This window comes from Lepidochelys olivacea (genome assembly GCF_965140295.1).
Source record: "Lepidochelys olivacea isolate rLepOli2 genome assembly, chromosome: 27".
NCBI lineage: Eukaryota > Metazoa > Chordata > Testudines > Cheloniidae > Lepidochelys > Lepidochelys olivacea.
Window position 1 is genome coordinate 11,180,938 of NC_140437.1, and position 16,459 is coordinate 11,197,396.

At 45.3% G+C, this 16,459-nt stretch overlaps 1 protein-coding gene across 9 annotated transcripts in view; it reads right to left on the minus strand.

Moving 5' to 3' along the window:
• Positions 1-16,459, minus strand: part of MAPT (microtubule associated protein tau) — a 101,952-nt gene that overhangs the window by 13,281 nt on the left and 72,212 nt on the right. For 4 of the 9 annotated variants that reach the window (XM_084616041.1, XM_084616038.1, XM_084616039.1 and 1 more), the window contains 7 exons: positions 14,319-14,516; positions 12,348-12,477; positions 11,203-11,256; positions 9,865-10,130; positions 5,456-5,548; positions 750-831; positions 190-302 (listed from right to left, as the gene is read on the minus strand). In XM_084616041.1, coding sequence (XP_084472167.1) covers positions 190-302; positions 750-831; positions 5,456-5,548; positions 9,865-10,130; positions 11,203-11,256; positions 12,348-12,477; positions 14,319-14,516 — 936 coding nt within the window. The remainder of the gene's footprint in view (positions 1-189; positions 303-749; positions 832-5,455; positions 5,549-9,864; positions 10,131-11,202; positions 11,257-12,347; positions 12,478-14,318; positions 14,517-16,459) is intronic. The other 5 variants (XM_084616044.1, XM_084616043.1, XM_084616042.1 and 2 more) reach the window with 3 other exon arrangements.

Below are 16,459 nucleotides of genomic sequence, written 5' to 3' on the forward strand. Positions count from 1 at the left end.
GCAGAGAACACACCCGGCATTCAGAGAAGAGGACGCTTGTATGAAACAGGAATTGGATAAACCCGGTTGTAGCTGCTGTGTCCAGACATTGATCTGTGCTTGCCCCCATACTCTCTCCGACACGTACACAGAGCGCATGCCCACCTGAGAGAGGGCAGCAGGGACACTCGGTACAGTACAGCTTTTTACCTTTTTATTCCCTCCTCCAGGGACATGGCTGATGTTATCTAACGACCCAATTTTCGATTGCACCTTCTCTTTGAAGTCCAGTTTCTCCGATTTCACCTCCACCTGGCCACCACCTGGAAGAGAAAGCAAAGTGGGGCTAAGTGCTGCCAGAGAATGAAACCCAGGTTTCTGGAGTCAAGCATCTATTGTGCACGCTGTCTAACAGCTGTCACATCTGGGCACCAAGATATGCTGATGGATGGGGAATGATCAGAATAACGATTGTTAGCGGTGCCCCTTAAGTGTTCCGAGCCCCACCAGCCATTCTAAGTCTCTCTTCCTCAGCTAGGGTGACCAGAAGTCCTGATTTTATAGGGACAGTCCAGATATTTGGGGCTTTGTCTTAGGGCACCTATTGCCCACATCCCGTATCAATTTTTCACACTTGCTGTCTGGTCCCTGTATTGTCAGCCCAGCCCCACCTCTCTGCTCTTTATCGCTCTCACTTGGCACGGTATGTCTAAAATGTAGGTTACAAAGAAAGCACTGGAAATCTCAGGCACTACGAAGTCAGACAATACCTGGTTTATGATGAATGTTGCCCAAGGAACCACATTTGGATGTCACATGGCTCAGGTCTACAGGCTTGTAAACAATTTGCACCTGTTCATATCAAAAAGAAAAAGGGAAAGGTCACCCCATTTTTAGCATCACAAAGGATAAAGATGGCACTGAATACACTGGGACCTGATTTGGATTTGAGACAAAATGTAGTTAACCCCCGAAAGATTAATACACTAGCAATTACAGAAGAACTTGCCACCAGAAACTGTGAAATCATTAAAGCGTATGTGTCACGGCCAATCTAAAAATCAACATGTCAGCATGCACAAGGTTATCATCTGTTCTCCAAGGGGGGGGGAAGCAAAGGCAGTTTAAAGTGCTTAAGTGAGAGAAAAAAGTGGAATGTTTAATTAAGTTTCATATTCAGATCATCCAAAAAAAGATATACTAAAGAGAAATGTAAAAAAAATAAATACCTTTTCTGAAGTAAAACTTAAAGTTTATGTCCACAAAAACTGAAAGAACAGAAATGATCAATGTGTGTAGAATAAGTGACTGAAACATGTGTTTCTGAAAAATGTTGTAATGGAATTACACGAGTCGCAAAGCGATAATACACAAAACCACATTATACAGTATTACTTACAATGCATTTAAATTTTTTAGCATGTCTGAATGTGTACATCTCATCATTTCATTTAAATGGTGCCATTTAAACCAGCAAGTTCAAAGATTTCTCATCACATGACACTGATCGCCTGGAATTTTTTTTGTGGGTAACAGCCTTTGGAAACATTTAAACTGGTTAAACAAGACAGAAGTTTTGCAACACACACAACAGGGACAGTTAAAGTAAATCTGGGTTCATAGTTGTAAGAAAGAACATACTGAACAATCTGATGACGGATCATATTCTAGAAAGACCTGGGAGACCCAGGCATGCCAGGGATACATACATATGAACAAACAACACACACACACCCTAGTGACATCATGAGCAGAAAACAGAAGGGAAAACGTCCCCATATCCCTCAGAGTTACTTCAAAAGCCAAATATCTGACGGTAATACCATAGTGATAACAAGCCTTCCTTTATTTTAATGCGGTTCTTGCATGTAGATACCAGAGCGCACATTCTACATGCAAGGGAGAGTAAAACTGGAGAAAGAGAATCCTAGGGTTTGGCGTCACAGAGGAGAGAGCTGGGAATGGAGAAAGACACAGGAAAATGGCTCTTGTAATCGACACAAGAGGTCAGAAAAGGATGACTCAAAGAACCTCAGCAGCTGCTCTCTGTATCCGCAACTCCCTCACACATCCCAAGAAGTCTTCAGCACCTTTCATTTAAATTAAGTAGGCACCAATAAAAGAATACAAGCTTGAATCAAGCATAGCTGAGCTCTCGAGCCTACAGCGCCTTCCATCTTCAAAGCCATTTACAAATAATAAATAGAAATTCTCTGCCCTTCTCCCAACCCTTTTACAGACATCAATCACCTAACCCTCACAATCCTCCTGGAGGCAGAGAAAAGGCAACCCTATTTCAAAGAGGAGGATACAGAGGCACAAAGCAAGCTGCCAGAGGGGATCCATGCCAGAGCCCAGATTAGACCTCAGGAATTCCTGAGTCCCACTGCAATGCTCAGACCATCCCTCACCTAATGCACCTCTCTGGGGGAGAAGAAAAAGAAGATCACACTGGATTACCAGATGAGACCCTAGAGTGGCTGTGCCCAACGCTTACAAAAAGATGAACATTGCTATACCAACAGCTTATTTCCCATTAACTAACGGAGTTCTGAGTGGCAAGAAAGATGAATTCACTTGCCCATATTAGAGTGAATCAGTGTCAAGAGCACAGACTGCTGCCCTCTCACAAAGTACACACAGCAGCACCATGGGCCCTATGCGGAGAAAGCACAACCCCCATCCCTTTTTCTCCAAAGTTGGCAGGAAATTTGCTTCAAGGAAGCCGACGACTTCTGATGAGCCAGTTCTTCCGGTCGCTAAATAAACGTGTAACATTAATATCTGACATTGTGGTTGCACTGTCTGCTTATTTTCAAACACTGAAAGGACAGGCCCTTCTGCCAGCCCAGCCCCTGGGGGAGGGAGGGGAACCACAGAGAGGAGAAAACAAAAGGAAGTCAAATGGTGTGAAAAGGTCTGAGGCTGCTGATAAGTATAAGTAGGGTCCTACCAAATTCACAGCCATGAAAAACATGTCACGAACTGTGAAATCTGGTCTCCCCCCGTGAAATCTAGTTATTTGTGTGCTTTTAACCCTGTACTATACAGATTTCATAATATTTACAGACAATAGTGCCCAAAGCATGGCTCACAGAGCCATATAACTCATCACACAGGCAGCCTGACTCCAACTGCTGTGTGGGGACACAGCTGATCACCTACAGATTTAACGGCTAGTGAACTCGCTCAACACGCAGTTTTTGTTCCTCTTTCCTGTACGAGTACAGGTAAAATTTTTGGGCTGGGCGTGTATTTGCAAACTGTATATACAGTGGAGTGGCATCTTACGCGGGGGTTAGGTTCTAAAGTCAGAGTGTAAGGCGGAAATCGCGAGTAGTCAAAAAGAGAGAGAGAGGGAAGAACAAAAGACAACCAAAAAAGGGAGAAAGACAACATCAACGTCGTTCTGTGCAAACCAGAGTGCCGCAGGGTGGCGAGGAGCATTGTCTACGATCAGCAACACTTTAAAGTCAAGTCCTTTCTCTTGGAGGTACTGTTTGACCTCCGGAATGAAACACTTGTGGAAACAATCCAGAAAGAAAGCTGCTGTCACTGAAGCCTTTTTATTTGATTGCCAGAACACAGGCAGGAGACTTTTGTTCTTGCCTTTTAGGGCACGGGGATTTGCAGCCCTGCAGAGCAAGCCCGGCTTTATTGAATGCCCAGCCGCATTGCCACAAAACAACACAGTCACACGGACTTTAGCTGCTTTGGAGCCAGGGCCTGTCTTTCTGATTTCGAAGTGTAAGTGCAGTTAGGCGTTTTTTTCCAGAAGAGCCCAGTCTCGTCAGCATTAAAAACTGGTTCCGGAAGATAGCCCTTTGCTTCTAGGATTTTCTTTAATTGTTCAGGGTAGGCTTTTGCTGCCTCTTCATTGGCGGATGCAGCTTCACCAGTAGTCTGCACGTTTTTGAGGTTGAAGTGGTTCCTAAAACTGTTAAGCCAACCTTGGGTGGCTTTGAATTCCTTCTCATCAGAAGGCTGTCCCTCTTCGGCGGGAGGTTTGAACAGCGCGTAGAGGCTAAGAGCCTTTCCTCGCAATGTGGTGCCATCGACAGGCACACGTTTATGGTTCATGTCTTCCAGCCATAAGTTTAATGCCTTTTCAGTCTTCACTAAAAAGACTTATCACGCACCTGGCTCGTCACCTTAGCAGTTATTGGAGCACTTGATGCCACAGCTTGACGAATTTCTCTCTCTCGAATCTTGATAGCACGGATGCTTGATTCGTTGCGGCCATATTTACATGCCGCACTGGAGACATACCATCTCTCAGTAAGTCCAACACAGCCAGTTTTTCCTCCAGCGTTGGAACAGATCGCTGTTTCTTCGGTTGAGCACCAGATGAAGAAGTTGGCTGGCATTTAGGGGCCATGTTGTACAAAAAAATATGTATCTTTAAACACTAAAAACCACACTCAGTGTGGCGAGATGCTCACCCAATCAGCGGGCAGCGATCGATCCAGCAGGGGGTCAATTGATCGCTTCTAGTCTAGACGTGATAAATCGACCCCCGAGTGCTCTCCCGTCAACTCCTGTACAGTACTCCACCGCCGTGAATTATTGTTATGGTTCCTCATTTTTTGCAGAGCGCGTATAGTTGAATTCGCATAAGTTAAATGCGCGTACGATGCGAATCCACTGTAACTCTTCGTGGGCCCCTACCAAGCTGCAGTGTCACTATATGGGGTTTAAGCTAACAGTTTAAATTGGAGAATCCCCACGTCCATCTCAGCAAGTCCAGCAATACTCTGATCAGTCCTCTCAGGCCACTGCCTAAAGCACGCTGGAGACACTGTCATTAACAAAAAGAAAAGGAGGACTTGTGGCACCTTAGAGACTTGCTGGTCTCTAAGGTGCCACAAGTCGTCCTTTTCTTTTTGCGGATACAGACTAACACGGCTGCTACTCTGAAACCTGTCACTAACAAATAGATGCATGATCTTTAAAAGGACCATGGCACCCATATATCATCCTCTGCCTGAGTTTGAACGTAGCTCTCAGGCAGTGACTGGGTCTTTCACATTTTATATGGTGTTGCAATTGTAGATGGCACTTTACAGAACTAGGGGACCTCAGTTTGCCTGCACTTCCTAAACTACCCGTCCATAGCAAAGACGGGCACACAGAGAGCATTAGTATCTGCCTCTTACACTCAGTGATTCCATTCTGCAGACAATAAGGCACTTATGCTTCCAGATAGCTAGAAACCTCTGGATTAACAGGAGATTTTCTTATGGAACACTGTTTCTTCTTGAAGGATTTCCAATTAAATCTGTTCATGCGATGCATGTACCAGACTCGGCGGAGTTTATCTAACCAGGCCTTCCATGTTAATGGGTTAATTTATTGGGCATCACCAATAGCTATCCGAACGCGCGGTCGCTGAAGATAGCATTGGAGGTTTAGTGTACAAAATCACGCCACTATTAATAAGTTCTCTTATCGTGCATGAAAGTGTGAAAGTACTCACACTGCCTCCTCCAGGGCTGTGTTTGATATTATCCTTTGAGCCACACTTGGATTGAACGTTGCTAAGATCCAGCTTCTTATTCATTATCTGCACCTTCGACAGCCAGAAAAGAGCATGAGTAACACCACCATCATCCAGAGATCAACTCTGTGTTAAACAATGCAAACGGCAGAGCACCACCCAGTATAGAGAGCAGTGCCAAGGGGCTGGTTCGATGCTGCTTTGTCTGCTCAAGGTACTGGATCTACAGAGGCCAGCAGAGGTGAGCAGCGCTTGGTTAGAGCTCAGATACAATTGCTTGTCTCCAGCATAGGTAGCCCCAGTTTACAAGCTAGAAAAACATGCAAAAACCCCAGCTGTCCACGTTTCCTCCAGCACATTCAGAGGGAAACACGCCAAGCAATGAGGGGGTCGGAAAGTGCTCTGGAATTCCAAGTGAGGAAAATGAAACCTCTGCTGGCTCTGCATAAATTCCCCAGCTCTAATCTGGTGGGGTGAGAGGAGAGATGGGCCTGAAGCAACCCCCGGGCCGCCCCGCTCCAAACCCTGCCAGATTGGGGTAGATGGAGCATAGTAGACTCGCTTTCCCTCAGAGCCGCGTGACTGAGACCGGAAGGGGCAGACGCAGCCAGCTAAGAGCACAAACCAGAAATATGGAACACGGTCAGACCCCACACATGGGTTCAGAGGGATTCAAACATCTGAGACGGAAAGAGCTATAAAGGAATGGAGACCAAAGTCTTTGCACTTTATAAAGTCTTAAATTCTAGACAGAATGGCCAGAATAGCTCCGTTACAAACGAGGCTAAAGGATTTGCCTCTTTGACTCTCTATTTCAGATCTACAGCTATACACTGTTTCTAAATACACACATACACAAACTATAAATCTACAGGTGACTTACATGTGGTTATGCTCAGAGGGCCTGGCCTGCCACTAGCTGAGGCCTATCTACAGACAGACAGATTTCATGCCAGTATAACCATTTTAATTTGGAATGTGAGTTCTTACAGCTACGGTTATACTAGTGCAGCCCCCAATGTAGACACAGTTCTACTGGGATAAAGGCACCTTATACCACCACGGTTTATTCCCCTCCCCATAAGACCGTCAAACTAGGTGATCTAATGGTATTTTCTGGCTTTGAAATCTAGGAATCGAAAAGCACCTTTATACCAGTGTAACTGCATCCACACTAGAGGAGGAGTTCTGCTTTAACCATGCCAGTACGACTTTGCGTGCAGACAAGCCCAAAGTTTACTTTATGAGAAAGCTATTGTTTAGCAACGTAACCATGCGAAGAGCAGAAGAAATCCCCACTTCACTAACTCCACTACCTGGGCAAGAGTTACAAATCAACACAAATGCAGGTGGACTGCGTTATCTGTTCCTTGGTCACACGGCAGATGCACACTTCAGCAAAGCTTCTGGCCTACTGTAGCCAGTTATTGCTGCTACCATTAAGGCTGTGTCCCAGAGCTCCTTTCTCCATTTCATTTTTAAAGGGCTGATGATGGGTATGTAGAAAGTGGGGGCTGATGAAGTCTCCTATGGGAATTTTTTTTTAGCCTTAGTATGATTAGTCATTCTGGAAACAAATCAGTTTGGATGGGTTTTTAAAACAACAGCATGTCATTAAGTGCACATGCACAGACAGTCCAACGAACACACAACACGTCAGACACAGCCAATTCAATTAGGTGTTGCTGTCTCTCCCTTTACATTCATTTCTCCTTAACCTTCTGCTGTCTACCTTTTCTCCAAGTGCACTGGGCTGTTATCCATTAACATTCCATTGAAATCAAGGGATGAAGGAAAATACCTGGAACATTTAGCAGTCATTCAATACCTTTTCCACTTCTGACTCCCAGCCCTGGGCTCCATCCACTAGATTACACTGCCTTTCAAAAGCTCAAACTTCTTCAATTTGTTCCTAACACTGTAGCTACGTTTATCCTACTAAGGAGATCATAAAAGCCAAGTATACTTAATAGCAGTAAGATCCCAAAAGGACCACCACTCATTTCCCCCATACATAGCAGAAACTATCTTGAAGTTCAGCTGTTCTTATTCTTACTGTAAAAAAAGGAAACAGAAGTTTACTCATTAGGATGAGGGTGGAGGGTTAGATAACTGACTTCAAAGAGGAAATGGCTTATTAAAACAAGCATAGAGTTTAATCAATTTACTATAAATTGACTTTTCACTTTTGAAACCACTGGACTATTGCAATTTTGAAGTCCGCCAGTTCCAGTTTATTGCGTGTCCTAATGCAGATGGTTGGAAAGCAGCTTGTACAATTGGAAGAACGGGGAAATGCCTACAGAATGGCGCTTCAGCTCTGCTCTGAGTACTCTGCATGAACAGTTGGTATCAATGGTATTGTCAAGGAGGACTGCAATTCTAGCTGGCATGACAAACCAGCACTGACTCCAAAAGCCACTTAATACATTGTAATAAAAAAGTAGAACTTAACTATTTAATTGATAATCACCAGCTACAACAAAGAATGCTTCCTTTAAAAAAATACTACCTAAAATACTGCCAAAAGCCACTCAGGTGACATACCAATGTCATATCTAAATGCTGATGTCACACATTTACCCAGTCACTCAGCAAATCTCCTATACAGTCACACAAAATGGTTCCCAAGCAGCTGCTGAGGACAGTACGCGAAGTACATAGTGCTCCATCCTTCAGAGAAATGCAAACTCTTGCCATTGGACCTACCATCGGTTAGACACAGAGCAAGTCTGGTTTTGGCCAGCAGCGCCCTCCAGTGTGCATTCACCCCTCGGAAGTGGGGAAAAGGGATTCTTACTACCCTACGTTGATGAGATGTACAGTGGTGTCTAGTCCCTCAATCATCTGCCCAGGATGGGTCAGGACCCCAATCCAACAGCCTGAGAGCAATGCGAAGAAATCTAAGTAGACGGAAGGTAGGCGGCCTGGAATTCTAGTGAAACCAAGACCCCTCAGAAGATGACAAACTCCTTTGCTGACTGGTTCCTAAAGATGATTCTATCTCCAGGTCAACGATTGTTTTTTGTTTTCAAAAGGTTATTTAAAAGAACCGTTTTTAGTTTGACTGGCAGCTCAGTCTTAATATAGCCCTTCCCCCAACACACCTACACAACACCCATCATTGTGGGGTTCCCCTTCTAAACTGGAGACAGTTCGGTCTATAAGAGGGGCCATGCAGCCGGGAAGGCTCATCATCTTTGTTTTAATTACTTGTATTTCCATCAACTCCTTAGCTCGGACATTTATCTTCACACCCCCTCCCACTGCTCCCCTTCAGTGTTCCATCGTCAGTCGGTTTACCCCTCCAGACACAAGTCTAAGCTCCGCCCTCTGATGCACACCCTGCCACCACTGAGGTTGGTGGAAGCAAGGTGCAAAGGCTGAAGGCAGAATTTGGCCATGGCGTTGGAGGCTCGTGTGTCACGCGGGAGGCTGGCATGATGGTGGAAGGGGATACTGAGAATACAGTCTGGAGAGATCTCAAGGGAACCTCTAGCTCGGGGTGGCCAACCTGTGACTTCGGAGCCACGTGCGGCTCTCCAGAAGTTAATACGCGGCTCCCTGTCTAGGCACCGACTCGGGGGCTGGAGCTACAGGGGCCAACTTTCCCATGTGCCCGGGGGTGCTCACCGCTCACCGCCTGGCTCTGCCCCAGGCCCTGCCCCCACTGCAGCCCTTCCCGCCCCCTCCCCTGAGGCTGCCGTGCCCTCACTCCTTTCCCCCGCGAGCCTTCTGCACACCACAAAACAGCTGATCGGGATGTGTTTTAAAATCAGCTATTGCCCATTACTCGATAGCATCTTAGCTTCCCCTGGTCCCTAAAAGAAAGTACAGCAGAGCCTTCAGACAAGATAGTAGGAAACTATTTTCATGCACACTACTGGAGGGAAAGTCACGTAAGACTTGATTCCGAGCTTGTGAGCAGGTCCCCTTCCCAGATCAGATGATAACGTGGGTGCTCCAGGGACAAATTGCTTAAATCGATATATTGAGTGCAAAAAGTGTCTAAAGGTACAGCTACCCAGCCCGCAGGAGGGAGCCTCCAAGCCTGGCTACTAGGGCTCACGCTAGTGCTCTAAGGTGCGTAGACAGCGCTTTGAGGCTGCAGCTTGGACCGGAGCCCAGGCTCTGCAGCCCACGCCCCTCCCTTGACTCATTAAGCCAGACAAGCAATTTCAGCATAACCACCCAATTCCCTTTATGAGATTCTAAACCAGATACTGGCTGGAACTTAGGCAAGCTACTGTCATCCACAGCTGCTGCTTCAACGTGAGAGGCTGCAAGCTGCTCTTCTATTATAAATCGAGAGAGAGCTCTCCACTGTAAGCCAAAACTCCATGCAATATCTGCCCGATATCCACTTGGAAAGCAGATTTAGGATTTACCTTTCCACCTCCTGGCTGGTGCTTCAGGTTTTCAGTGGAACCAATCTTGGACCTGACATTTTTCAGATCAGGCATGGGGGCAGTAGAAGTCTGCAGGCGGCTCTTGGCAGAAGCAGGGGATTTCGGTGGTGTGCGAACCACTGCCACCTTCTTGGGCTCCCGGTTCGGGGGAGTTGGCAGGGAGGGCGTGCGGGAACGGCTGCCGGGGGTCCCGGGTGAGCCAGGGCTGCTGTAACCACTTCTGTCTCCAGACTTCGCTGGTTCACCTGCAATTCGCAGACACACATTTAACTGCAGGGTGGAAGCACGAATTGATCAATCGGCTCCAAGAATGCCCACCTGCTATTCGACATGCGGAATGCCCACGGAGTCAACATTCACAAGTTGCTCCAATTGGTACTGACCATCCCCCTACTGTGGATGGGAAGTATCTAGATTGGGGGGGCAGCGCTAGCTAGAAAAAAACACCAGTGAATCGAGGCAAGGGAGTAACGATTCTGTAGAGGAGAGTCCTGGAGCAGGGGACAGGCACAGCGCAGGGGATCAGACAGGTTGGGAAAGAAGATAAATAAAACTGCATTTGTATCTAAGGATTTCAGGGCACTTTACAAACATTTAGTTACTAATAATGCCTTCCTCTTATGTACACCTTTCCATCAGCAGATCTCAAAGCATTTTACAAAGGAGGTTGACAGCACTGTCCCCATTTTACAGATGGGGAAACTGAGGCACAGAGCGGGGAGCAGCTTGCCTAAGGCCACCCAGCATGAACAGCAGAGGCAGGAATTATAGAATGGTTGTTTGGAGCTTTACGTGCGAGCTGACCCACACTCAAAACCCAACCAGCGTTCTTAGGCAATATTCACGATGGTTCTACCAATATCTATATGGAATGAAACCCAGGTAACCTGACTCCTAATTTGCCTCTTGAACTAATCAGGACACAGACTCTCTTTCTCTCAATCTCACTCACTCAGGAACAGTGTGGAAGTAGGGGGGAGAACAAAACTTTTTGTTGACTTGCTCCATGCAACAGGAGTGGAACAGTGCTGGTACCTGCATTTCTTCAATTTCAATTGAACAGTGAATAAGAGCACGTTCCCAACCCACAACATTACGCTCGTTTTCTGAACACAGATCATGAAAAACTAGCTTCTCACAGGGCTGTGAAATTAACCTCTCAGTGCCTGACAAGTTACAAACAAAAACATTCAGATGCAAATATTTTTAATTAAAAAATATGGAAAAAGAAAACGCTGATATTGCAAAATATTTTTTAAAACAGCTCGAATGGTTTCCAAAATCGAACAGGGGGGGGGGAAAGCCTTACATTTTTACCTTTCTCAGATTTTGCTGCTGTGGTAGGCGGCTTTCTCTGCTCCTTCCTGCCAGCTGAAAGAAAGTTAAAGAAACTTAAGTAAAATCAATTATGCTTCAAACTTTAACAAAGGTTTTATCCATGCCTGGATAAACAGAAGAAATATTCAGCAGGACACACCACTTTTCAGGTAATTTGTGACCTCTGGAGCAGAATGCCCAGAAAGCATCAAGAGCACTGGCTTAATCACCCATATGGTTAGGAGAATGTATCCTGAATAAAAATGACGTACAAAGATGCCTCTATCCCCAAATACAGCCCCTGTGGAGGAACGAATGACTGGCCTTTTGAAAGCTCTATCAATCAATAAAAAAGAAAAACTAGATGGTAGTAAAAAAAAACGGAGCAGCTTAAATCTTCCAAATCCGAGCAGAGAGCATCCAATGAATTATACGCCCAGAGGGACTAACCAGAGGATAAAGGAGGTGCAGTTGTCATCCTAAACCAAGACGATTATATGAAGAAAGCAGACAGACCAGTATCCGACCAGGCTTATTACACAAAAACTATTCACAGCTCAGTTCCATTCACAGCTCAACACACACAAACCGGTGGTAGATGTTATACAGATCACTGCTACCACACCCACGCTCCTTAATCTGTCCAACCCTAGTGAATGAACCCTAGGGGCTAGTCTACAGGATTACCCGAAGCACAGGAAGACCCACCCTACCTAACTGTACCCGTATAAAAGGAACCTCTTCTCACTGAACGGGACACCACACTGTTCAAGAGCTAGATGAAATACAAGATTTATTCGTCCCCACTTTGCTACTGCTCAATGTCCCAGAAAGCACAGTATGTTACATCTAACACTCATCTTTCTGCATCTCACAGCTCCCCATGTGTCTGGGCTCCTGACATGGCAGAGTAGCTCAGGAAGGAGAATATTTCTCCTGCAGTAGGGGAACGGGGGCTGAGTACAGACAGGCTGCTTCGTGACACACTACGCACAAAAATAGATGTGCACACCAAGTCTGACCCTGTCAGTGATTTTAGGGAGGGGCAATCCCAGAGTTTTCTGGGAAGAGAAGATTCCTGCCTCCCTGGAAACGTGCTGAACGCCCACTGGGGATTTCTGCATGCAGCACACACTCCATCCTACCAGCATTGGGAGGCGTCTTGGGGGTCGTGGGCGTTTTTGCCGGGATCCGGGTAGCGTTGGCTGGGCTTTTTTGAGTCTGTGCTGCAGACCTGGGAGCAGCCATCTTCATTCCGCTTTTCATCTCTGGACCCTGATGGCGGAATCGGGACAAAACGTTTACCATGTGGTTTGCAGACCCACGAGAAAAAAAAAACCAACCAACCGCCCAGTGAAGGGACATTCTCAAGATTTTTACTCTCTCTTCACTCAGATAGCAGAGAGCCTGCAAAGAGCTCCTCGGCTCCTGCCCCCACCATCCCAGGACTCTGCCGCAAGGTGAGGAGGGTAGGATGAGCAACTTCCAGGATGACCTCCACATGTACAGCCATTTTAGTTGTAAATGAGTCACCGCCCCTTAGCATGCTGCCCCATGATGATGTGCCGGCTGCACCAGCCCCAGTGACTGGAAGCCCTGAGGTAGCACCTACACTGAAAGGGAAGCACATGGCTGCCATGCCACCTTCCCATGCAAGTTGTTCAGTTCAGTTATGCAGTGCCATGAAATGCTTTGCTACCCTTCCCAATTAGCAGGTCTGGGCGAAAAGTAAGTCCATGTCCTTCATCTGTTCCTCAAACTCTTGCCTCACCAGTAACAAAAGCTTCCTTTCCCCATTTCTGATCAACTGTCATTTATGTTCATTCAACAGCCCTTTTAGGGGGCTAAAAGGTTTATGAAAAATTAACCCTGCTGGCCAATTCAGACATAAAGGCTTGCTCAGGCTGGTCACTGGTGTTTAAAAATTCAAAAGCAGAATAAAATCTCCTCCTTCCCCATTTCCTTTATTGTTGATTAACCCCTTTCATCCTGCAAGGCAGCTTCCTACATTGGGTTCAAAACCATCTACTCCCTGTCTGAGCAGGACTGGGCATGAAAACTTCCACTGAAAGTGTGAAAAAGAAAGGTGAAGTGCTATTGGTCAGAGTTCAACAATTTCAAACCACTGCTCTTGCTTTTAATGAAGAAAGCTGGAGTATGTTATTGTTTGTTTCTCTCTCTATCAGGGAGAGAGTGCGCTGAGCATTATTTCCAACTGTGAATGTGACATTTTCATTTTTAAAAAATGTACACCAGCCCTGAAGCAATGCATGCCTGCATGCTGGAGATCAGAACTGGTCAGCTCCAAATTCTTTAGCACTGAAGCTCATCCTATTATTCAAGACATACCATTTCTATTCTCCCCCTTCCTTCAGGTTCTAACAAGTTATATGAATGGAAACTCTTAAGAGTCATTTTTTTATATATACACAGAATGATCCAGAGCCCTGTTAGAGGGCTGTGTATTGTGTGTTCTGCATAATTTTGTAGCATGGAAGATCTGACTCCAATATATATGAGATATATCCAAGACTATGTCAACGCACCCATAAATGCTAACACAACGTTGTTGCAATGTGAAAGAATTCAATGCCTAATTGAAATACAAGACAAAACCCTTCTGCACAAGGAGGAGAGGTTTTAAAAAACAGCATTAAAATGAATGCAAACCAAGGGAGCCTCCGAGCAGATGAGAAAGATGTGACTGCTCTGAATACCACCGAATTATAAAATTTCCACAAGAGCTACTCTTAAAGCCACTCCCTAACCAAGGACAGTAAAGGATTTCATGGTAACATCGCTACTTAGTTTGGGTTTTTTTAATAAACACTGTAAACACCAGGTGCTCCAGCCACCCCATAAATGAGCAGAATGGTTGACTGGCCATTCCTGACTGAAGCTATTCACAGTCTTGGTTGGGAGAATTTTCAGTCCAATTTACCTCCTCCGTTAAGTAACTTGAAGTAGGCAGGAGACATTACACACACACAGAACATACTGCAGCGTGGAGAGACAGGCTGATATAACTCAGCACGGGCAGGAATTAATCAGTCAGGAATGGGCAACTAATAGTGTTTTAAAGGTAACTTTGGTTTCTTTTTCACCGATTTCCTTACCTTTGGCTTGGTTTCTTTTGTTCCTGTACTGGCAGGTCGGGATGTGATAGAAGAGACTCGTTTAGGAGTGGAAGCTGGTACTGAGGACTCAGCAGGACTGGAGGGGTTTTTCAAAGGGGTTGTACTAACAGAGGAGGGTCGTTGGGGGGTAATGGAGGATCTACCTTTCAGGGGTTTGGCAGAGGAAGGTGTGGATGTCTTCACACAAGTAAACAAAATAAAAATAAAATTAAAAACAGATCAGCATGCGAACAAACAAACTGAAAAGGGATGATGGTTAAAGTCAAATATGAATGGCTAGGAGTTAGAGGTGCAATACACCAAGGCACAAGAGACAGACTTGCGCCTGCGATCAGGAGTTCTCCATCACACGACGACGTCTGGCTTGTCAGACTGAAGTCTCACTTAAAGCTTATTAGTCACCCTGTCACATTTTTTGATACATTTGAAAAAAATAAGCTGATTTGGCAGAAGCTAGTAGATCTATGACCAGAATTTCCAAAAGGGCCCAGTGCCCACAACAGGGTCAGATTTTCTAACGCGCTCAACACCCAGCAGGTCCCACTGAGAACAAGTCGTCCTGGGAACCTGGCTCCCTAGTTCTTAAGATTCAGAGAACACAGAAGAGTTTGGAGCAGGCAGCAGACTGTTCCCTGTTCCTTGATCTGAAGACACGACCTACTCTGGGGAGTTTGTTCCAATGCTTAATCACCCCCAACTGTTAAAAATTTATTCCCTATTTCCAATTTAGTTTGCCTGGCTTCAGCTTCCAGCCATTCGTTCTTGTTGTGCCTTTCTTTGCTAGATTGAAGAGTGCTTTAGTAGCCTGTATTTTCTCCCCATGGTGGTACTTGTATGCTGTAACCAAGCCATCGCTCAATCTCCTTTGTGATAAGCTCAAACAAGGTATCAGATTGAGCTCTTTAAGTCTCTCCCTGTAAGGCATTTCCCCCAGTCCTCAAATAATTTGTCCTCAAATAAATAAATGCTTTGCATCTTCTCCAATTTTCCAACATCCCTTTTTTAAAATATGGACACCAAATAGAGTAATATTCTAGTCTCATCGTCTGCATCATGATGGCAAATCTCAAAGGGACGTCGGTCTCACCACTACAGTATAACTGGCAAAATCATCTCCCTGCTCCTCCTCATCTCTCCCCCATTTAGCCATCCAAGGATCACATTTGCGGTTTTTTTTTGCTACTGCATCGTACTGAGCACTGGCGTTGAGTTCATTGTCCACTATGACTTCTAAAATCCTTTTCAAACGGTATGTCTACACTGCGAAGTTGTCGACAAAACTTTTGTCTTTCACAGGTACTTTAAAAAGCCCCCCCGCACGAAAGACAAAAGTTTTGCCAACGCAAGTGGCAGCCTGAACGCGGTTTTGTTGGCAGGAGTGCTCTCTTGCCGACAAAAGCTAAGGCCGCTCGTGGGGCTGCAAGTATTTTGTTGGCAAAAGTGCCGACCAGGTACCGACAAAGAGCATTTACACACGCTGACATTTACCAACAAGGCTGTGTCGCTAAAAGCTGCGTTGTGTAGACAAGCCCTAAGCCATGGTTTCCAGGATACAGTCCTCAATTTGGTAGACACTGCCCGCATTCCTTGCTCCTAGATGTATAACTTTGTACTTGGCTGTATTAAAACACTTTTTGTTTAAATAGGCCCAGCTTCCCAAGCGATCAGATCACACTGTATGACTGCCGTGTCATCATGACTTACCAATTCTGCCAATCTCTGACCTACCAATTTTATTCCACAGTGATGTTATATTTACTTACAGATCATTTGATGAACATGCCGAATAGCATCAGGCCTAGTACCAATCCCTGGGGAAAGAGCACCTCCGTTTGATGATGATTCCCCGCTGATCACTACTTTTTGAGATCTGCCAGTTTCGCTAGTAATCTGTTTAAACTGTGCTTTATTGATATTCTAGAGTGCTAATTTTTTAATCAGAATGTCATGTGGTATTAAGTCAAATACCTTACAAATGTCTAAGTATATTACATCTGTGCAATTACCTTTATCAGCCAAATTTGTTATCTCCTCGAAGAGTGAAGTCAGGTTTGTTTGACAAGACCTACTTTCCATAAAACCACATTGAATGGCATTAGCTATATTCCTATCCTTTAATT